The sequence below is a fragment of the Nicotiana sylvestris genome, chromosome 12 (assembly GCF_000393655.2).
Source record: "Nicotiana sylvestris chromosome 12, ASM39365v2, whole genome shotgun sequence".
NCBI lineage: Eukaryota > Viridiplantae > Streptophyta > Magnoliopsida > Solanales > Solanaceae > Nicotiana > Nicotiana sylvestris.
In genome coordinates this window covers 49,178,965-49,201,631 of record NC_091068.1, presented here as the reverse complement: position 1 = coordinate 49,201,631, position 22,667 = coordinate 49,178,965, and the positions used below count along the sequence as shown (strand labels likewise).

The 22,667-nt window shown below is 39.1% G+C and overlaps 2 protein-coding genes across 2 annotated transcripts; both read right to left on the bottom strand.

Moving 5' to 3' along the window:
* Window positions 1-1,319: 1,319 nt before the first annotated feature.
* On the bottom strand, window positions 1,320-4,406 carry LOC104228692 (small ribosomal subunit protein eS10z-like). The gene is made up of 5 exons (XM_009781216.2): window positions 4,209-4,406; window positions 4,084-4,132; window positions 3,723-4,002; window positions 3,463-3,598; window positions 1,320-1,613 (listed from the first exon to the last, which is right to left on the bottom strand). Exons 1-5 carry the CDS (start codon window positions 4,209-4,211, stop codon window positions 1,536-1,538), a joined length of 546 nt encoding a protein of 181 aa, XP_009779518.1. The 5' UTR covers window positions 4,212-4,406; the 3' UTR covers window positions 1,320-1,535.
* A 12,326-nt stretch (window positions 4,407-16,732) lies between these two features.
* LOC138883008 (uncharacterized) lies at window positions 16,733-22,448 on the bottom strand. The gene is made up of 8 exons (XM_070163662.1): window positions 22,139-22,448; window positions 21,016-22,085; window positions 20,773-20,913; window positions 19,599-19,952; window positions 18,847-19,076; window positions 18,464-18,791; window positions 18,200-18,298; window positions 16,733-16,816 (listed from the first exon to the last, which is right to left on the bottom strand). The coding sequence occupies exons 1-8, from the start codon at window positions 22,446-22,448 to the stop codon at window positions 16,733-16,735; spliced, it is 2,616 nt and encodes an 871-aa protein (XP_070019763.1).
* Window positions 22,449-22,667: the final 219 nt, after the last annotated feature.

The following is a 22,667-nucleotide window of genomic DNA, read 5'->3' as shown; positions in this document are numbered from 1 at the left end:
GTTGCAATGTAGCTGGTAGGCTGTATTATTATGTAATTCTCTCTTTTTTATTCACCTTTTGCCTACTAAATATATGCGTAAGGGGCTCTAACTAACCTTGTTGAAGAAGGTTTTTTTAGGAAAAAGAAAAATCAAGGAAATGTGGAATCTACTACGACAATCATGATATTAAAAGTCGTGCATTAGTTGATAGGTTTAGTGTGGTAGTTTGCATGATGCATTTCAGGAGTAATACATTAATGTTGCAGACATTTATCTTCAAATGTTAAGGTATGTAACAAGTTGCTAAAATATAAGCAACTAGTTAAGGTATGTAAGTGAGAACTAGTGAAATTGAGTCGAGAATAGAAAATCTTGCAAATACGAGTACCAAATTGGACATTAAGCCAAACTAAAAATTGATAGTATGGTTTTGGAGTTACCATTCTACACTAAAAAGGTACGCCATAAAAATATTTGATGCAAATTCATTCTTGTCCACCAAGGGGTCGTTTAGTTTGAATACAAGTTATGCTAGGATTAGTTATGCCAGACTTAGTTATCCTGATATTGTTTTTTATCCACTGTTTGGTACGTTATACTCCCTCCGTTCCAATTTATGTGAATCTGTTTGACTGGACACGAAGTTTAAGAAAAAATGAAGACTTTTAGAATTTGTGGTCCTAAACAAGTCAAAAAGGGACCCAGAGTATTTGTGTGATTATAAAAGTTTCTAACTAAGGATAGAATTGTAAGTTTAAGCTAAATTGTTACCAAGTTTAGAAAGAGGTCATTCTTTTTGGAATGGACCAAAAAAGAAATAGGTTCACAAAAATTGGAACAGAGAGAGTATTAAAAATGACATTTGCATAATTTCCAAGAAAGTATAAGTTATCCCGGCACTAATTAACCCATCCCTACAAGGTATAAGTTATCTCGGTACTAATTTTCATATATGGAGAAAACTTATCCCAAGTTTGCTAACCAAACAAAGTAGTACGGTGGTATTAAATTTTTATCCCAACATTATTTCTACTTATATCTCGTACCAAACAACCCCTAAAGATATGCACGCGAAACAAAGGATTCGGAGCAATTATTATAATAAGCTAGAAATACTTGCAGTAGTAAATATTGCAATATGCTAGCAGTAGCATTAAACTATACCTGTTTCCCCTCACATAGTCACAATCTCACAGTTAGGTTTTACAACGAAGTAAATCGATAAGGATCATGCAAGAACATGATGCAATAAGAAATAAAACATCCATGTAATCAGATATAAGTTTTCTGACCTCGTCCAAGTCAGTTTTATCAGTAAAGGATGAAAATTATAATCATTTTCGGAGAAGTATAGTCAAATTACTGTGAAAAAACATATACTACTAATATTTCTCATACCAAACATAAACAATACATGCAAAATTAGTTCTCTAAAAATCCAATAAAGAAGTTTATGCCCAATTGAACCAAGTGCTTTCGACTGCTGCAAGTCAATTCCAGCATGTGATTATCAAAATTGCATAAAAACTAGCTACAATAAAGATAAGATCAATCTAAGAGAAGCTTGAGCTAGGGGGTGCACCACCGAAACCTCCTGCCCCACGCCCGAATCCAGGTCTTCCACCACCACCCTACAGGTTATAGAATGATAGGTTAGATTGAATTTACTGTTAGAGTTTTTGTAACAAGGTAGACAGCATAATCAATCATGAGTAATAGAACAAAATCCAAATTTTAGTCCTAAGCCTAACAAAGGAAAGATACAACCAAGTGACCCCAAAAAAAAGAAAGGTAGGATTATGAAGCTTTCGTGAATACTAATAATACATGGTTTACATTACCAAACAGCCAAAAGGATTTGTTATCTACTATTAAACGGAAACGGGCCAAAAATACGCTTAACGTATTGAAAATGGTTCAAAAATATCTTTTATTAACCGTTGGGACCAGAAATCCCCTCCGTGTTTGTTTTTCGACTCAAATCTACCCCAGCGATTAACGGACCAACCTGAGTCATTTTTCGGACTCAAAATAGACACGTGGTACGTCATTAGGATGCCACTTGTATATATCAGGAAACAAGTAAAACCCACCAAGCTTCTTAGAAATTACCCAATGAGCCACTGACCTAAAACCCCACCCGGCTCTTCTTCAACATTTATCATGATATTGGTGGTTAAGTCTAAACATATAAATATATAAAACCGAACATTCCAAAATTTCTTCTCAACTCTTTTACGGCCATGGCTTTGAATCATTCTTGCACTATTTTAAATATGAATAGCTAAATTTGAAAATTAAAGAGGAGTCATTATTTAGTCTAGAAAGGTTTTTCTTTGGTGATCGTACTCCTACTTCATTTCTATTTTTCTTCGTGTCTTTTTTATCTGTGCAGCTAATGATCTCCCATTGCTAGCAATTGCAATTTTCCTGGTAGTTTGATTGGTATTTTTTTGATTAACTTGTGATTTGCACGGAATTGGATGATGAACTGTAGCATTCTCTTTATGATTTCTTCGAGACAAGGGGAATAAATGATGAAGTTTGTGTATCTTACATCAACACGGGACGAAGAAAGATTGTGTTTATTGGCTGGATGGAAAACCCAAAATCGTTCATGGAGAGGAAAGAGACAGAGAGACTGGTTTTTGGATCAGCAGGTTGTTGGATAATTTTTAAGAAAATGGGTGGGTTTTATTTGTTTAGTAATATATACATGTAGCATGCTTATAGCATGCCACGTGTCCTTGTGTTTAAAGGTCCAACTTGGTCCATTAATCTCAGGGGCAGATTTGAGCCGAAAAACAAATTTGAAGAGTATTTTTGGTCCCAAAGTTTAACGAAGGGCATTTTGAGCTATTTTCAATACATTAAGGGCATTTGTGGCCCTTTTCTGACTATTAAAATTACCACAAACTCTTAGATAATCACCTATACTACGGACTCTAAAGGCGTAACTTGACTAAAGGAGTGCTTAGTATGGGTGCATCTTCCACTAAAACTTATCATGCAGTACATGAGCATAAGCAGTCAGTACTGCAGAATGCAATGTATGAATTGGGAATACAGAATCTCATAGGACAGCTGTGAGGTGAAGTGTAGAAGAAGCTTAAAAAGTCAAGTCAAATGAGGAACAATAATTAAACACGATGCAATAAGCTTGGGATCATTTTTATTCATAGTATCAGTGCAATAATGTGAGTCACAATAGGTGAAAAATCAAATGCATTAGGTGAAACAAGATAGATCACAAGAATTTCATGGAACAGAAAATTTTCACAGTCTAGAACTGAGAATATCCTTTCCCTCTTACTACTAGTGCTAATATATGATCTACTCAAATAAGAAGTGAAAGTGGAACTTCAGCAATGCAGATAAAACGCAGAAATAGTGTTGCTAGTTCCAATAGATCTATCAAAAACACTTCAATTGAACAGAAAGATATGAAAAATGACAGGGTATAGGTAAAAGAGTAATTACCCTGAATGCAGGCTGGTAGTCAGCTGGAGCTCCACCCTTCTCACCTCCAAAATCACCGGGTGGACCTCTTGGACCAGCACGATAACCTTCCCTGTCACCAAACCTTGGCCTATCTCCCTCAAACCTAGGTGGTCCACTGCAAATCCATCAATACCCCAATGTCAATCCAATTTGTTTGGCATAGTACATAGTAACTATAGAATCCAAGAAAGAAAAAAACATAAAACTTTAGACACATAAGCTATATATAAGTAAATTACCGGGGACGGTCGCCAGGAGGTCCACCCATGGGACGACCAAGAGGCTTAGCAGATTTTTTGAGAGTAGCAGGGACAATTTCAGAAGGAAGATTGAGGTAAGTCCTGAGGAACTCAATGCCGTCATTGGTAAGATACCAATAGTAGTGCATCCAAGCAAAAGTCTCACGCACGTATTCCTTCGACTTGAAACTCTGCATCAATTTTATCACCTGTAGGTTCGGCACATCGATATTCGGATGTTTTGCCAAGTTGTAATCTTTCTTTGCAAAGCATACTCCCTCTAATACAAATAATTTCCATAATTACATACATTTATAAACAGACAACAATAAAAAAAAAGGAAAAAGTAGAGCATACTAACCTTGGAAGAGGTACTTGGAGATCTCTCTCCGGTTCTTCTCTGGGATAATCTGAAAACACAAAATCGATTAAAAAAGACTGACAAAAATGTATTATGATAGATATTTGAAAGGAGAAGAATGATACCATAGCTGCTCGAAGAAAATTGAGGAGAGGTGGGAAATCAACTGAAGCCTCCACCAAAATGCAGCAGTAAAGGGGCGGACTATCTGTGAACCCTAGAAAGCGCACGTCTTATATCTGACATTTGTGTCACATGGGCTTTTACTGCTTGGAAAATGAAGTCTCAAGCCCGAATAGCCCTTTTTGGCCCAATAATATCACAACAATTGTCAATCCGCTACCCACTACCTCAAAACATTCAAAGATTTTGGGAAAATTACCGGAACAGCCCAAAATAGTCATTTTAATCATTTAATTTTTGCCACAAAAGTTATCAATAATATATAATATTCAAAAAAAATTAGGAAAATTAAGCATTTTTTGAAAGAGTATAGTTGGAATTCATTGAAAACACATAGACAAGACAATATACAAAATTTGAGTAAGATTAGAGGTGATTTAGATTAGTTTGGAGTCAAAATTCACAGTTGAAATTGAGTTGAAATTTTTTTGTGCGACACATGTGTCTCACATGAATCTCATACACAGGTATATATGGATATAAAAGATATATACAATGGATATATATAGAAATACAAGTGACACACGGGAAATACATATGGGATACATGTCACAATTCAAATTGACATGACAAGCACCCGACACACTACTCAATCAGAGCGAACCAACCTATATATTAAAATCAAATATAATTGCAGAAGCCAATTAAAAATCATGTATATTTTCAAATCAAGTCATAGAATATTTTTCATGTCCAACATCATATGTGTATATTTTATAAAATAATATAATCAAATTAAATAATTATTCCTTTATGCATGACGTCCACAATAATATTTTTACAATCCAACACAATTATCTATGGAGTCTACACTAAAAAATAGAACCAACACTTGGAATAATTCCGACAAAAGAATATAAGAAATAACATGATAGCTACTACAAGGTAAAAGTGATATTTTACCATACCTCGGAAAGAGAGTCATCCTAGCTCTGTTATATCATGTGTCATACCTCATCCTGAAATACATAAAGTAAGCGGGACCCTGGATAGGGGCCTCTAAGGGTTGAGTACACACCACAGTACTCATTAAGTATCATATGCTCTCTCTAACTCAAGTTTCTGGGACAAGGCTTTAAGAAAATAATGCAACTAACATTTAATTTAAAACGATAAAAATTATATAAATTCATGTTCTTTATCATTTTAAATAAAAAACGAGTAAAATATAACCCATGATATAAGTTTTTCAATATTTATATTATAACATGACTGTAATAAAAATCATATAAAGCGATTTCAATTGCATTAAGTCATTAAAATAACTTTCGACTCCTTAGGCCTAAATATAAGAAAATCATTCTTTACCTTTCATTGGGAGTATTATACAATCACCGACGCAAGAAAGTCAACTAGGTTATGTACATAGCGGAAAGTACCATATATCATACTTACTCAGGTCATCTCATCTTAGTGCCATACGAATCGACTCAGCCATGTTAATAATCACATAAAATTGTATCCCCTCGAGAGTGTAATGACTTGCCCGGTCATTTTGTGTATTATAGCTCAGTTTCCCTATTTATTGCTTCTCTTAGATTCATTTGTAGGTATGTGACTTGTCGGGGTAGTTGGAGTGGTTTCGAGGAGGTTTCAGAGTGAATTTGGACGCTTAGTCACAAGGTTGGAAGCTTAAGTTAAAAGAATTGACCGGAGTTTAACTTTTGTGTAGACAACTCCTAAATGAAGTTTTAATGGTCCCAAAAGATTCGTATAGGCATTTTGACTTAGGCGTATGTTCGGATATTGATTTGGAGGTCCGTAGTTTGGTTTGATGCTTTTTGGCGAAAGTTGAAAAGTTAAAGGTTTGACCGAAAATTGACTTTATTGTTACCGGATTTGGATTTTGGTTCCGGGAGTTAAAATAGGCACGTTGTGTCATTTGGGACTAGTGTACAAAATTTAAAGTCATTCGGAGTTGATATGATATAGTTCGGCATTGATTTTAGAAGTTGGAAGTTCATTAGTTTCATTAGGCTTGAATTGGGGTGCGATTCGTAATTTTGATGTTGTTTAATATGATTTGAGGCTTCAATTAAGTTCATATTGTGTTTTAGGACCTGTATGTTGGATGGGGTCTCGGGAGACTCAAGTGTGATTTAGATTGAAATTGGATTCATATTTGGACTTAAGGAATTGCTGAAGCTTCAAGTCTGGTGCATCGCACCTGCGTGAATTTGGTTGCGGGTGCGAACAGCAGAAGAGACCCTAGAGCCGCAAAAGCATATATGGATGGAGCTAAGAAGACGCACAAGTGCGAGGGATTTTTTGCACCTGCAAGCTCGTAGGTGCGGGTAGATGAGCGCAGAAGCGAAGAGGAGTAGAGGCATGGGTTTCCGCAAATGCACATGCGCAAAACACATATTGGGCCGCAGAAAAGGAATCTTAAGTGCAGGTGCGATGTCTTTTCCGCAGAAGTGGATGTTTGGGAGTTAATGAAATTCTGCACCTACAATGATTTTGACCGCAGGCACGGTGCCGCATGTGTGATGGATGGAGGCGCGGGTGCGAAAAGCCTGGGCAAAATGAGGGTTTGGTCTAAACTCTCTCTTAAACTTGTCCTGGATTCTATCTCGACCTCGACCCTTGGTCGGTACCAAATGTCCAAGTTGATTGTCTTCTATCCTTATTTTTGACTCATAATATTTGCCCCTGTGGTTCTTGAAACTCGAGCAGACTCTCCTTCAATTTTTGGGAGGCATCAGAACTCATCGGGTTTAGACCCTTCGTGAATGCCTCAGTTGCCCACTTATCTGGAACTGCCGGCAGCAGCATCCTTTCCTTCTGGAATCGGATCACAAATTCTCGCAGTAGCTCGGATTTGCCTTAGGAAATTCTGAATGTGTCAGCCTTTCTGGCTTGAACCTTTCTAGCTCCAGCATGGGCCTTAATGAACGAGTCTGCAGACATCTCAAAAGAATCAATTGAATGTGCAGGTAGGAGAGAGTACCATGTCAGGGTCCATTTTGTGAGGGTTTCACCAAACTTCTTCAATAGAACCGACTTTATCTCATGTTGAGCAAAGTTGTTTCCCTTCACTGCCATGGTGTAGGTTGTGATGTGCTCCCGCCGATGCGAAGTCCCATCATATTTTGGTATGTCTGGCATCTTGAATCTCTTCGAAATTAGTTCTGGTGTTGCACTTGGCTTAAACGGCAATTGTGTATATTTTTTGAATTTGGAAACTTTAGCAGCAGCGGTGGCGGCTACGGAATTTGATCCATCCGAGCGTGAAACTCCTTCACATTCCGATCAATCAGTTCATTCATTTTCCTCAAGAATCTCAGGAGCTCAGCTTTGAAAGGAGCGCTCCCATTGTTATTCTCAAATCTGCTACCGGTCCCTCCGGCTTCGTCGAAACCAACTTCACCCTTTGGGGTGTTGTTGTCGACTCTCTGAGCCATTTGATTTGCAGGAACACTGGGAAGAATCGGGCCCCTTCTGTTCGCGTTATTGGAGGCGCCCAACAATGCTTGCTTTAACCCGGTCATCACTCCATCCTGCCTTGAGAGGTGATTCATGATTGCTTTATGCTATTTCCTTAGGAGTTTGACCGTTTCCACGACATGTTCCTCCTCTGCATCATCAGAAGTTGATTCCTGCACATGCTGAGGGTACTGACCTTCTCGAACCGGGGTCGTCTCATCCCCTTCGTTTTGAGTCTCACTGATTGAGTCATCATGTTGGGATAATTCTTTGTGTGCCTTAACGTTGTGTGTGTTGTTGAGATCATTAGCTGACATACCTGGTTTTTTTTAAGGAAAGAACCAAAACTAGTTAGTAATAAACGAATGAATCAAAACAATTGTGCAACTATCTATGCCCCATGGTGGGCGCCAAACTGTTTACCCATAAAATAGTACAGTTAAATTTGTTACGTGGTTTATAGACAAGCAAATTAATTTGATCCACAAATGATAAAGACATAGGATCAAAATTAAGATCTGACGACTGAAATTAAAGAAGATAACAAGCCTGATTCCGAACTCATCCTTCCGAGAGCAAAGGCGAAAATGATAAATAAAAAAAGCGATGATAAAGTTGTTAAATTGAGAAAGCAATAGTAAAGTCTAGCTTTTTGTGTAGAATGTTTCATGTTCCTACAATGGCTGCTAACTCCCCTATTTATAGCTTTACCTACGGAAACAAGATCCTAGGATCAAGCTCCTCTTAAATTATAATAAAGGAGTCATTGATGAACATGTAACATCAGGCTTTGAATGCGAATATTTTCTGCAATGGTCGCTCATTTAATGTTAGCGAATATTTCCTCATTGAATGCTATCTGACGGCAAACCTTTGATCTCCTACCGTCGACTACATTCTCTTTGGAATTTATCCAGTACCGGTCACACCCATTGTATCCGGTATTGGTGGTTTCCCGACTCATTCTTTGTCTATCTTCGATTCCACGTGTCATGTTATCATTTGAACATGTGTTATCAATCAATTTTACCCATACAAGAAGCATATAAGAAAGGCATTTTTGCGACGTCCTTTTCTTGTTGGCTATTGCTTATTTTTAAAGAGATGTAAAGATTATCTTAGAAGGATTAGAAGGGAATTGTATGTGCGGTATTGTTGAAAATGTTTCTTTAATGAAATTATTTTTTGTGTTTGATTAATTTAAATTGTTGAAAATACGTTGTGTCAAAAGAGGAAAAATGACGTTTTCTTCATTTTCGTGCTTAAGTCAAATTTCCTCCGCAAATTGCTGAAGATTTACCTCTTACCACTTCAATCAACACTTATATTTTATTCTTTTAATATTTTTTTCACCATTGTTATTCTTAACATTTAATACTCAAAAATATCACCAAAGTTATATCCTTATATTTTATAGTGCTCCTGGTATACGGCATTATTGTATATTACTTCCTGTTATATCCAACTAAACATGGGAAATATTCAGAAAATAATTCTTAAAGAAATTCTTTTTCTAGGAACATTTTCCATATAAAATGCACAAAAACAAGAAAAAAAGGAAAAAAGAAAAAGCAAAGAGTTGGAGATGAGGAGAAAATAGGAAAAATATGTAAAAAGGAAAAGGACACTAAGGACCCGTTTGGCCTTAGAGTTTGCCAAAATTTATTTGGGGTTTTTTGGCAAATACATATTTGTTCATAAATTTTATCCATATTTGACAAATTCCCAAAACTCAAAACCCAAACTTTTGTATTTTATAAAAAAGTCCATCATTTATTATTTTATAACAATGCTGCTTCGTCTTCTCGGTCATCTATGTAATTCATTAAAAAAATTGTATCAAATTTATTTATGTTCAGGACTATGGTTCGCGATAATATAATGAATGTTATTGATGAAGGTATTGTTGGGTATTTATGATAGTTTTTAGAACTTGTGGGTATAAATCATGTTTTATATTTTTTCAAAAAAAAAAGGTGAAATATGTTTGAAAAATGATGTCCAAACACATTTTCATCTTCAAACCAAATTTCACCCAAATCAAATTTTTCAAAACAAATTTGGAAATCTATGGTCAAATGCTAGCTAAACCGTGGGATCCATCCCCATAAATAAAACAAAGAAAAAAGGAGATTGTGGGGTCCATCCCCATAGCGAAGAAGAAAATGATTGTGGGGTCCATCCCCATAATGAAGAAGAAAAATTTGCAAGATGCCAAAATTAGTGGTAGGCACCTAAACACGTTTTTGACCAAAATTGGTTTTGGTTATGACACTTCTTCCTATAAATAGAAGCCTTCAGCTTCTCATTTTACACACCAATCTCCAAGAAAAAATATATCTGAGAGTTAGAAAGAAAGAGTGAGGTTTCACAGAGAGAGTATAAGAAAATAGTCTCTAAGAAAAATAGAGAGTGATCGATATTGTAGTGAGTTGAGAATATCAAAAAGGATTATTTCTTTTGAGTGTTGTAGTGGTCTTTGGAGTATTTACTCAGACCTACAAAGTGTAAAATTCCTTACTATAGTGATATCAGTTGCTCCTCTCGGGGCCATAGTTTTTTTTCCTTATTTAAAAGATTTTTTCACGTAAAATTTTTGGTGTCGTTATTACTTTTTTATTCTTGTTAATTATTGTATCTCGGTTCTACATTATTATTTCGCTTTTATTACCGTAAATATTATTTTTGTAGGGGATTTATTCCCAACAACTGGTATCAGAGTACAGGTTCTGCTCGTTCACAGAAATACTATTCACTGTCGGTAGTACTATACTCGATGAAAAATAAAAATGCCCGGAGTAAAGTACGAGGTAGAAAAATTCAACGAGATAACGGTTTTTCAACATGGCAAAGAAGGATGAGGGATCTGCTCATCCAACAAGGATTACACAAAGTACTAGATGCTGATGTCAAAAAGTCTCATACCATGAAAGTTGAGGATTAGGCTGACTTGGATGAAAGGCCTGCTAGTACAATCAGGTTGAACTTATCAGGTGATGTGGTAAATAACATCATTGATGAAGACACCGCATGTGATATTTGAACAAGGTTAGAAAGCCTATACATGTCCAAAATGCTGACAAATAAATTTTATCTGAAGAAGCAACTATACGCCCTACACATGGGTGAAGGTACGAATTTTTTGTCACATTTAAATGTATTTAACGGACTAATCAACATAGCTCGCCAACCTCGAAGTGAAAATCGAGGAAGAAGATAAAGCGATCTTGCTATTGAAATCATTGCCATCTTCGTACGATAATTTGGCAACAACCATCATGCACGGTAAGACTACCATTGAGTTAAAAGATGTCACGTCGGCTCTTCTACTTAATGAGAAGATGAGACAGAAACCTGAAAATCAAGGACATGCTCTCATCACATAAGGTAGAGGCATGAGTTATCAAAGGAGCTCGAGCAACTATGGTAGATCTGGAGCTCGTGGGAAGTCTAAGAACCGATCCAAGTCAAGAGCCAGAAATTGCTACAATTATGATCAACCAGGTCACTTCAAAAGAGATTGCCCAAATTCAAGGAAGGGCAAAGGTGAAAGCAGTGGACAAAAGAATGATGACAACACAACCACCATGGTGCAAAACAATGATAATGTTGTCCTCTTTATAAATGAGGAAGAGGAATGCATGCACTTGTAAGGTCCATATTCGGAAGGCCACACCGGTAAGATATCTTTTTGTAGATATGTAGCAGGTGATTTCGGCACTGCGAGAATGGGTGACACAAGTTATCCGCTCTAACCCTACACCACTATATAATGGCAAGGAGTTTCGATGCAGTTTTTACCCAAAAGGGCGGGATCGATTTCCACAGGGAGTTAATATTGGTTGGGAATTGAGTTTCTATCTAATCTAGCTATGTATGTTGCTTTTAAATGCACTTCTAACCATGTTTGAGTTTGTTACTATTCTACTTTTAATGCTATTGTATGCTGAAAATAAACTAAGTACAATATTTTTGTAAAGTTTTCTCAAGTGATAAAAAGCACTAGGAAAGTGACTTACACCTAGGTGAGTATCTAATGAGATCTAAAATTTAGGACAAACTTGTTATATTAAGGGTCGTGATATAACCTTTACACAAAATTGCTCACTCTATACCTCTCAGTAGTTTGAGTGACTTTGTCCTAATTGGATTTCTCAATCCCAATTGGTTGTTCAAATAATACAAGTAAAATTGGCTCAAGTTTGGATATTACTATTTCTAGATTTAACCCTTTAATTAGTGCTATCAATCTCTTGAGTGCACTCCAATTCCTTGTTAGCCTAATTTTTCTAGACTTAGTCTCTCTTTCTCAAGAAGAGTCTAAGTCATAAAGGCATAAAATAGTGTTTGCAACCACCAATATACAATTAAAGCATGAATCAAGCTAAAAATCACTAACCCATAAACAATTAAGCCCTAAAATAGAAGACCCATTAAATACCCATACTAGGGTTGGGTCACAACACTAGCTAATGGGTTAGCTACTTATAATAAAGGTAGAAATCAAAGATGAAGATGAAATATAAGCCATAAAAGTTGATTACAAGAATAAAATCTAAGATTAATAGCTAAAGTTGCTCTAAAATTACTCTAAGTAGTAAAATATAGTTGTTCACGAGCTCCTCAAAGCAAAAGATCACCTAAAAATGTGAAAAAGATATATTTATACACAACTGAAATTACTCAGCAAAAATACCCCTACGGAGGTTCCGCTGTCAGCGGAATACTGGGCGCCTCAGCGTAGAGACTTTCGTGGCCGCGCAAAAGAAAGCACGGACCGCGTTTCTTCCATTTTGGATTGGGGTTGGTCTTGATTTTGCTGGGCACGTAAAAGAGACCGCCTCAGCGTTGTCTTCAACTGCGGCCGCGTAAAATGTTCGCAGACCGCGCTCTTTATTTAAGCTCAAATTTCCAGACCTCTGAATCTTTATTTCGCCCTCAGCGGAATTAGCACTGCGACCGCGTCAAGTATTTCGCGACCGTGCTATTTCATCGCGGTCAACGGTCCATGTCTGCATCCAAGACACCTTGCATGAACCTCGATTTCACTGTCAGCGTAATTGTGGTTGCCTCAGCGGTGAACCTTTCGCGCCCGCTCTTTTTGTTTGCTGTTAGCGATTTTATCTCAGCTTTGAACTTGGATAGGTTGAACTCCTTTATGAGTTGGTTATGACTTTCTTGCTTCATTTTGACCAAACCCTGCAAACAAGCACAATAAATTAGTTTTCGAGAATACTTTTACACATTTTTTATCCAAAACCTAAGCAAAAGAGAGCATAAGACAGGCTAGAATCCGTAGTTATCAACTCCCCCAAACTTAAGCTTTTGCTTGTCTTCAAGCAAACAAAGTAATTTCTACCTCCACAAGGTAAAAGAAAGAAGAATTTCAGTTGTTCTAATATGACTTCAACAAGAATCAATTGGGACTAACAATTACCCTCAACACAAATGTATTATCAAGAACACACAACCTTTTTAGCACCATGGCTCTAGGGCGACACAAGAGCATCAAGAGTTAACTTAACTCATCAAAGAAGCTCGCTCTACTACGTAGGTCGTTGTGGAACCCAAACTCTTTCTCCTCAACTCTCCATAAGCAAAATCTCACTTAAGAATTGAAACACTCAAAACAAGGATTGTGAAGAAGCATACTTGTCTCTCACAAGGGAATGTCACAAGTCCGGCTCTAAGTACCATAAGCTTGCCCCTCATGTGAATCACCACTAATGTAAGATCACTCAACTCGAAATCATATAGGGCTTTTGCAGGAATTTAATGAAGGCTTTAGGTTCAAGGTAAGATATATCGGTCTATAAAGGTTTCATCTTTCCTTAAGCACTTTATTTTCTCATTTCGGCTCACACTTTCTCGACTCTTTGAGTCACTTTCTTCTTCCTTAGGGGACTAGAGTGACATACTGTCACTCTTTCTTGTTCATGAAAATTATTATTCTCCTTTCTAATCATTCCAAGCCTTTCATCATTGCTTGTATTGAATCCCTTCATTTTTCTACATTGTTCACTCTCTTTTTGACTTTTTGGCTTTTCTTTCCTTTTATTTTGCCTTCCCTTTTCTTCATTTTGTACCTTTTATCACTTTTGTATTCCTCGTCTCTCCCCTCAAACTTATGCTTTTGCCAATTGTGCTAAGGAAAGATCGGGTGCCAAGAGAAGGTCATTTTAGAATGGATAAAGGCTTATATCATGATTATTGAAAGAACAAGGGCTTCAGATCAACGGGGTTGACTAGGGATATCATATTTGATGGGCTATGGATGCTTTCAAGTTCCAATTTGGATCAAAGAGAGCCTGTAATCATTTCTCAAGTCGAGCTTTACTTAGAATTTCACCTAGACAAACATTCAGGGCAAGTTCTAGACTTATTGGCACGGTACTTGGACTTGCAAATCAATACCTCACCCCACAAACTATTGGATTGCTAAAGAGAATAGAGTCAAGGGCCCACAACAACCTTATCTAAGATTGAGCAATACAAATGTTCCCGAAAAATCACTCGATGATTGTTTAGTCAACACAATAGTCTAAAGGTCAAAACTAGCACCATTCTTTTCAAATCAACTTGTTTCTAACCATAAGGTCAAAGGTAAATGTGTTAGACCAAGTGAAGCTTTGCCTGAGACACTTTTATTCTTTACTACTATTTACACAAAAATATAAAGAAAATGGACTCAGACCCTTAAGAAGGTTGTTATACCATCCATCCTCGAGAAGAGCCACCCGGTTCACACAAATTCCACCTTTGAAAAAAATCGTGGCATTAAAAAAACTAAAGGCTTATTGATCACGAAAACTTGAAAAAGTAAGAAGCTACAATTTGAAAAAGACACTACTAAATAAAAATAAGAAGCTATGCTATTAAGGAAAATTGCAAAAGAAGTTAAAAAAATAAAATACGGAAAGTAAACTAAATATGTACAATAGAGGATTGAGACGAATATATATAAAAGGGGAATGAATATATACATGGAAAGATAACTTTATATACATACCAAAAGTATGAAAATAAAGTACGATAAGTAAAATAAATAAATAAAAGAAATAGTATCAAAGTTATTACAAACCAATATCTACATCATCACCAAATCAAAGTAAGGCCACCTCCCCCCCCCAAATAAAAAGTAGCATTGTCCTTAATGCTACCAGCAAAAATAGAATAGGGGAAGGGTAGAGAGTAAAGAAGAAACTCCCTATGGTGCCTCTGTCTGCATGGGGTCACTGGCTGGGTCCTGTGGATGGCCTGAGTCACCTCCCTCGGGATCCTCCAGCTCAATCTCCAAGTTATCAGCATGGGGAATCACCCCTCTCCTCACGGGCTCTCTATCAGCCTCCTGCTCTGGTGCCTGTGCTGCCTGAGCTACTGGAGCTGGCTCCTCCAATAGTAGGTCCAATGGGATGTCGCCAGCCGATCTAATCTTTTCCACCTCCTTCCTCAGAAGCTTTACCGACTCCTTGGAAGCCCGAGTCTTCTTCATTTTCTTTGTTTGCTTGCTCAGGTCCGTGATTGCTTTCCCTATGCCTCCAAAGTGGCCATAATCAACTTCTGGTATCCAGGAGCTTCTTCTGGTTGTCTAGAAGCTCCTTAAGTGATTCCTCTACTGAAACAAGCACCTGAGGTTGTGCTGGAGCTGACTGTGCTGCCACTGTGCTGGATAGGATAGAAAATCTTTGATGTAGCTGCTTGCATCCAGTTATTGATGCTGGACAGAGTCTGGTTAACCCTAAATGCAATTAGAGGGTATGCTGATGAAGAAGGCACCAAAGAGGGCATGAAAGTAGATGATCCGGAGGGCAGATGTGGTATGACAGTGGGAAGCTTGAAACTAGTGGGCACCACCCCTAGCTCTTCAGACTGGCCAGTGGAAGTGGAGGCTTTGCCCTTGGACTTGGGGTTGTCTGAACCCTGAAGGCTGTACCAGGAGAATGGTCTCTTTGGTTTCACCTTGGTGTCAAAGTCCCTTCCTTCGACTTCCTGATCCTCCAGGTGCATGGTGAGAAGGTTCAAGAAAGGGTATGAACTCTCATTCTTGTTAACCACTCTGGTGATTACCCTGGACATAACATTCTTGATGTTGATTGGGTAACCCTCCATGATGGCCCCCACTATAATAGCTCGGGAGACCGACATATCACTGTCATGTGTAGTGGGGTCTAATCGCCTGCACACAAAAGTCTCCCAACCCTTAGCCTCGAAGCTCAAAGTGTTCCTACAGATTGGGACCCCAAGTGTCAGCCAAGCTGGAGTAGTCCCCGGGAGAGCAATCACTGATGCTAGCCATGGGCGGGCTAACTCATCCATAACCACCATCTCCAAATACAAGGACTCATCCTCGTCATTGAACCCAGCATAGTCATTCAGCGTTTTGCCATCAAATCTGATCTTCCGGTTCCGCATCTTGGTCACATAGGTACCCTTTTTATGTGGGCTACGTTGGTATAGAACTCTTTGACTAAATGCTCCCGACAACTTGCTTGTAAAGAATTTCCACCCTACTCTTTCATCAAATTGCCTCTTCACATTGGGGTTGTGGGGAAGAAGATCCCTTTCTATGAATTGACTCTCATGTGTGAGTGACCTCTGAGGACACCACTCCCGAAACTTGTGGTAGGCTTTCTCACTGACAAATCTTTCTTGCCATACTATCGAATTCCTTGTTCTTTCCAATCCTCCTGTCTGGGTATCACCACCCCTCCCGTCGTCAGGGATCTCAACATCTACATTAATAGGTTCCTGTTTAGGTGGAGAAGCTGTAGGAGAGGCTGATGCTGAAGACTCACTACTTTCCTCTGAGCCATCAGATGACTCAGAAGAAGCAGGAGAGGTAGGGGGTGTAGGCTAGTCCCGTAACTGGAATCTCCCTTGGAAATCTACTGGCTATGGGTTGGCACTGAATCTCCCTCCGAAACTTCCCGGGAAGGGACATATTCACTACCCTCAGAATGTGATATGGCTCTGTCCACAGCTTTGATTGTTTTACTCAACTTCCTATCGATTTCTGGGCTGCTAGTGATAATTTGGTCCTTCATTGTCCTCCTCTTCCCCTGCCTTGGGAAGATTCAGCCCTCCTTTTTTGTGTATCACCAGCACCTCTAGAACGGACCATTGTCTGTAGACAAAATCAGTAAAAGATCATTAGCATTGTTGTCATAAGAATCATCAAAGAAAAACAGATGAAAAGTTGATAGTGTTTCACAAGCACAGGTCCGTTGATAGCAGAAAAAGGAGAGCGGCCGCGAAATGGGTACCGCTGACAGTGGAAAAAGTGTCGCGGCCATGAAAGACTGGGGATTAGACTACCTGCTCTCTGAATCTAAGGTACCACTAAGAGCAGAATTTTGGGCGTGGCCGCAAAAACTGCACCGCTGTCCGTGTAAAAACAAACGTGACCGCGGGCCCAATTCCACCATTCTCTGAACTTGGAATCCGCTGTCCGCGAAAAAGAAAGCGCGGCTGCTGTCAGCAGAATTTCAATAACTGATCGTAGAATTCAAACCAATTTTAATCCCACACAGCATGAACACGGACATCGAAATTTGGACTGCTGTTCGCGGAATTCTATGACTAGACAGGCATTTTTGGCTTTCTTAGACCTAGGGTTTCACTTTTTTAGTTATTAACAAGTATCATGAACACCATTAACCCCTACTAAGCATGCACAACAAGTTTCTTTTTCAATTTTTAGCATCAACTAATTAACAACTACTTAACCCTAGTTAAAACTAAAAGAAAAGAGGAAGAAGTTAAAACCAAAAGAAAAGAAAAACAAAATTGTAGATGCAATGCTATGATTTGAACATACCAGTTGTTTGAATTTGTGTTGGAAACTGACTTCTAATTAGTGTTATGCAAATGGATCAGATTAGGGCTGATGAACAATAGAAATTTTCTTTGGAGAGTTTAAATTGCGAAAAGAGTAAAAGAAGGAGGGCCCTCCTATTTATACTAAAAACCCTAGGACCCATACCGACCTACCTAGTGCGTCCGCAAAATTCCACTGCGGTCCGCGCTTTGGCTGTTCTAAAAAGTTGAAGAATCATCATTACCGCTGAGAGCGGAAAAGCGGACACGGCCACGGAACAAGTTCGCTGACCGCGAAAAAGCAACCGCGGACACGGTTGAAACTTCAGAGAGGTCTTATTTTGGACTTTTCAAGTCCACGTTCGCTACCAAATCACGCCCCAGCGAAAGGCTTCCGCTGACCGTGGACTTTTGAGCGCAGTCAATGGTCCAATTACATACTTAGCCAAATTTTTCCAGTGTTAGTCCTGCACTGCATAAAAAATTCCTACAATAGTTTCACAGGCAGTTAGTCCAAAACAAATCCTACACTAAGAAAAAAAATGAAAAACACATAGGTTGCCTCCTAAGAAGCGCCTGATTTAACATCACGGCACGACGTATGTTACCATAATCATTTGAAATTGATCAAGGCCACCACATGGCTGTCATCAAATTTTTTCAGGTAGTGTTTGACTAGTTTCCCATTAACTCTGAAAAATTCACCAATTTTATTCTTCAAATCAAGAGCACCAAATGGAGTCACATGTACCACTTCAAAAGGGCCACTCCATTTTGACTTGAGCTTTCCCTGAAATAGTCATAACCGAGAGTTGAATAAGAGAAACAAGTCACCCTACTTGAATTCCTTGCTCCGAGCATATTTGTCATGTAAGTACTTCATCTTGTCCTTATACAAGGATGAGCTGGAATAGGCATGAAATCGAAGCTCATCAAGTTCATTGAGTTTCTCTACCCGGAGATTTGCTGCAACATCCCACTCAAGATTTAACCTCTTCAGTGCCCATATGGACTTGTGTTCTAACTCAACCGGAAGATGGCATGCCTTCCCAAATACTAATAGGTATGGAGACATACCAATTGGAGTCTTATAATCAGTCCTGTAAGCCCACAAAACATCATCCATTTTCCTTGACCAGTCAGTCCTATTTGCATTGACAATTTTTGACAATATGCTCTTTATCTCCTTGTTGGAGACCTCAACTTGTCCACTTGCCTGAGGATGATAAGGGGTTGATACCTTGTGATTGACACCATACTTTGCAAGCAAAGTGTCAAATACCCTATTACAGAAATGAGAACTCCCAATCACTGATGATCGCCCGAGGCGTGCCAAACCTTGTGAAGATATTTTTCTTGAGAAATGCCACCACACTTCGGGCTTCATTGTTGGGAAAAGACAAGGCCTCAACCCACTTGGAAACATAATCAACGGCCCCCAGAATATAAGTGTTGCCACACAAACTCACAAAAGGCACCATGAAGTCTATGCCCCACATGTCAAAAATGTCAACCTCAAGAATAGTAGTGAGAGGCATTTCATCCTTCTTGGAAATTTCACCTGCTCTCTAACACTCATCACATCTCTTGACAAGCTCACAAGCATATTTATACAGAGTAGGCCAATAAAAACTATAGCTAAGAACCTTTGAAGCAGTTCTCGCCCCACCATGATGACCACCATAAGGCGAGAAATGACAAGCATCAAGAATACTCATTTGCTCCTCTTCCGAAACACATCTCCGGATCACACCATCATTAAAAATATTGAAAAGATAAGGCTCATCCCAGTAATAATTCAAGCTATCCCGTTTAAGCTTCTTCTTTTGGTTAGAATCTCACTTAGAACAATGCCGGTCACAAGAAAATTGGCTACATCAGCGAACCAAGGCATACTATTCAAAGATACTGAGAGGAGTTGTTCATCCGGGAATGCATCATTAATTTCGAGACCATCTTTGGGTCTCCCCTCCTCCTCCAAGTGGGACAAGTGGTCCGCCACTTGGTTTTCACTTCCTTTTCGATCAACAATCTCTAGGTCAAATTCTTGAAGCAACAAAACCCATCTCATCAATCTAGCTTTAGAGTACTTTTTTGGTTATCAAGTAACGGAGTGTCGCGTGATCAGTGTGAACAATCACTTTGGCACCCATGAGATAAAGCCTAAACTTCTCCATTGCAAACACAATTGCTAGCAACTCTTTCTTCGTCATTGTATAATTAACCTGGGTATCATTCATAGTTTTGCTTGCATAGTATACTGGATGAAACATCTTGTTCACTTTTTGCCCCAAGACCTCTCCCACCGCAACGCTACTAGCATCACACATGAGCTCAAATGGCAAGCTCCAATTGGGCGTGGTAATGATAGGAGTAGTAGTCAATCTATACTTGAGAAGCTCAAAAGGTTTCATGCACTCATTATTAAACACAAACTTTGCATCCTTTTCCAACAATTTTCACAAAGGATTCACCATCATAGAGAAGTCCTTGATGAACATTCGGTAGAACCCCGCATGCCCAAGAAAGCTCCTCACTCCTTTGACGGAAGTAGGAAGGAAGGAGTTTTGAAATCACTTCAATCTTCGCTTTGTCCACTTTGATACCATTGTTTGAGATCTTGTGGCTGAGGACAATGCCCTCCTCAACATAAAGTGTCACTTTTCCCAATTAAGCACTAGATTTTTCTCCTCACATCGGGACAACACTTTGTCAAGATTACCCAAACATTCTTAAAAAGAGTCACCCACAACACTGAAATCATCCATGAACACTTCCAAGAAGTCCTCCACCATGTCAGTAAATATAGTCATCATACACCGCTGAAAGGTAGCTGGTGCATTACACAATCCAAATGGTATCCGGGAAAATGCAAAGGTGCCATATAGACATGTGAATGTGGTTTTGTCCTGGTCCTCTGGTGCAATCATAATCTAGTTGTAGCCTGAGTACCCATCCAAAAAGCAATAGTAGGAACGCCCAGCAAGTCTATCCAGCATTTGGTCAAGAAAGGGCAATGGAAAATAATCTTTGCAGGTCACTTTGTTCAGCTTTCGGTAGTCCATGCATACCCTCCATCCGGTGACAGTCCTAGTGGGGATCAACTCATTCTGGTCATTTGTGACCACAGTCATACCCCCTTTTTCGGAACACATTATACTGGTAAAGTCCATGAACTATCCGAGATGGGGTACACAACTCCTGCATCTATCCACTTGATAACTTCCTTCTTGACGACCTCTTGCATGGCCTCGTTCAACCTACTTTGATGTTCCAAGGAGGGTTTGCATCCTCCTCAAGTATAATCTTGTGCATGCAAAAGGTAGGGCTTATCCCCTGAATATCAGCTAGAGTCCATCCAATTGCCCTCTTCCTTCTTTGAAGCACCTCAAGGGTGGCATCTACCTATGCGTTAGTAAGGCAAGAAGAAAGAATAACAGGTAAATTTGAACAAGGGCCCAAGAATTCATACATGAGGTATGGAGGAAAAGGCTTCAGCTCCAATACGGGAGGTTCCTCGATTGAGGGCTTTGTTGGTGGAGTCTTTCTGGTCTCAAGATCCAAGGAAAGTTTACGGGGCTCATAGGAGTAAGAACTCATTCCTTGCAAGGCATTGACATACTCTACCAAGCCTTCATCTTCGGTCACATCATGGTTTAGCAATACAGCTTCCAAAGGATCCTCTACATTAATCATGGCACTCATGTCATCAACTATCACCTCTGTCACCAGGTCCACAAAAGAATAAATCTCAATACTATTTGGCTGCTTCATTGATTTGCACACGTGGAAGACAACTTTTTCGTCACCCACCCGAAAATTGAGCTCCCCTACTTCCACATCAACCAATGCCTTCCTTATTGCTAGGAAAGGTCTTCCCAAGATTATCAACACTTCATAGTCGGCTTCGCAGTCGAGAATCACAAAATTAGCAGGCAAAATAAACTTGTCAACCCGGACAAGAACATCATCAATAATACCAAGCAGTCTCTTCATTATTCTATCTGCCATTTGCAATCTCATTGAAATAGCTCTCAGTTGACCAATACCCAAAGTTTTGAATACGGAGTAAGGCATCAAATATATACTTTCTCCCAAATCACACAAGGCCTTTGCAAAATCCGCACTCCCAATAGTAAATTGAATGGTAAATGCGTCGGGATCTTCAAGCTTTGCAGCCATCGAATGCACAATGGCACTCACTTGGTGAGTCATTTTGATGGTCTCGCAATCCATGGATCTCTTTTTAGTCACCAAGTCTTTCATAAACTTGGCATATTCCGGCATTTGCTCAAGAGCTTCCACCAAGGGCATATTGATTGACAAACTTTTCATCATCTCAATGAACTTCTTGAACTGATTTTCATTCTTTTGCTTTGCAGGTCGTTGAGGGTAAGGTGGATGAGGCCTTGGCAGAGGAGTCTTGGCTTTAGGCATTACTGTTTCCGTCATGTCTATCACGTGTTCCCTAGACGGGTTCACGTCATTTTGAGTCTCCTCCTCATTGTCATGAATATCAATTCTCACCTCACCATCCAACTTCTCTTCATTCACTTGCTCAACAACTATAGGATCATCTTCATTTGTACTTCAACATCATCACTCACAACTTCTTTTTGCTTGGAGGTACTTGCTTCACCACCTCTACCGCTCTTTATGCTCACCACCATTGCATGGCTGGTATTGTTCCCACCCTTCGGGTTTACTACCGTGTCATTAGGTAGTGCCCCCTTAGGGCGAGTGTTTAAAGCTTGCAAAATCTGACCAAGTTGGACCTCTAGGTTGCGGATAAAGGTATTATGGGATGCCAATTGAGCATCGGAGTCGGCGTTCTTTTTCATCATTTGCTTAAACATCGACTCAATCCTTCCTATCTCATTGTTTGACGAGCTAGGACCTTGGGATGGAAATGGAGGCGGATTGTTTGGTTGTTGAAACATTGGAGGCCTTTGAAAACCCGGACCCCGATTACCTTGATTACCATTATTCCAACCCCCTTGGTTGTTGTTGCCACCTCAATTTCTATAGTTACCCCAATTCTGATTGTTGTTCCCCCAATTATTGGAGTTGTTGTTGTTATTCCAATTTCCTTGGCCTTGGTTTCCCCAATTCTGATTATTCCCTTATGATCTCCATTGTTGATTTAGAGCATTACCTCT

What these genes read in the sequence shown, in the direction of transcription:
- LOC138883008 (XM_070163662.1), bottom strand. Translation starts at nt 22,448, where the DNA reads ATGTTTCAACAACCAAACAATCCGCCTCCATTTCCATCCCAAGGTCCT. An exon ending in CCTCAATCGAGGAACCTCCC is followed by an intron (nt 20,914 to 21,015) that starts GTATTGGAGCTG and finishes ACTAACGCATAG; the next exon opens with GTAGATGCCACCCTTGAGGT. An exon ending in AAATTGGTGAATTTTTCAGA is followed by an intron (nt 16,817 to 18,199) that starts GTTAATGGGAAA and finishes TTTTGTCTACAG; the next exon opens with ACAATGGTCCGTTCTAGAGG.
- LOC104228692 (XM_009781216.2), bottom strand. An exon ending in CCTCCTGGCGACCGTCCCCG is followed by an intron (nt 3,599 to 3,722) that starts GTAATTTACTTA and finishes ATGGATTTGCAG; the next exon opens with TGGACCACCTAGGTTTGAGG. An exon ending in ACTACCAGCCTGCATTCAGG is followed by an intron (nt 1,614 to 3,462) that starts GTAATTACTCTT and finishes TATAACCTGTAG; the next exon opens with GGTGGTGGTGGAAGACCTGG.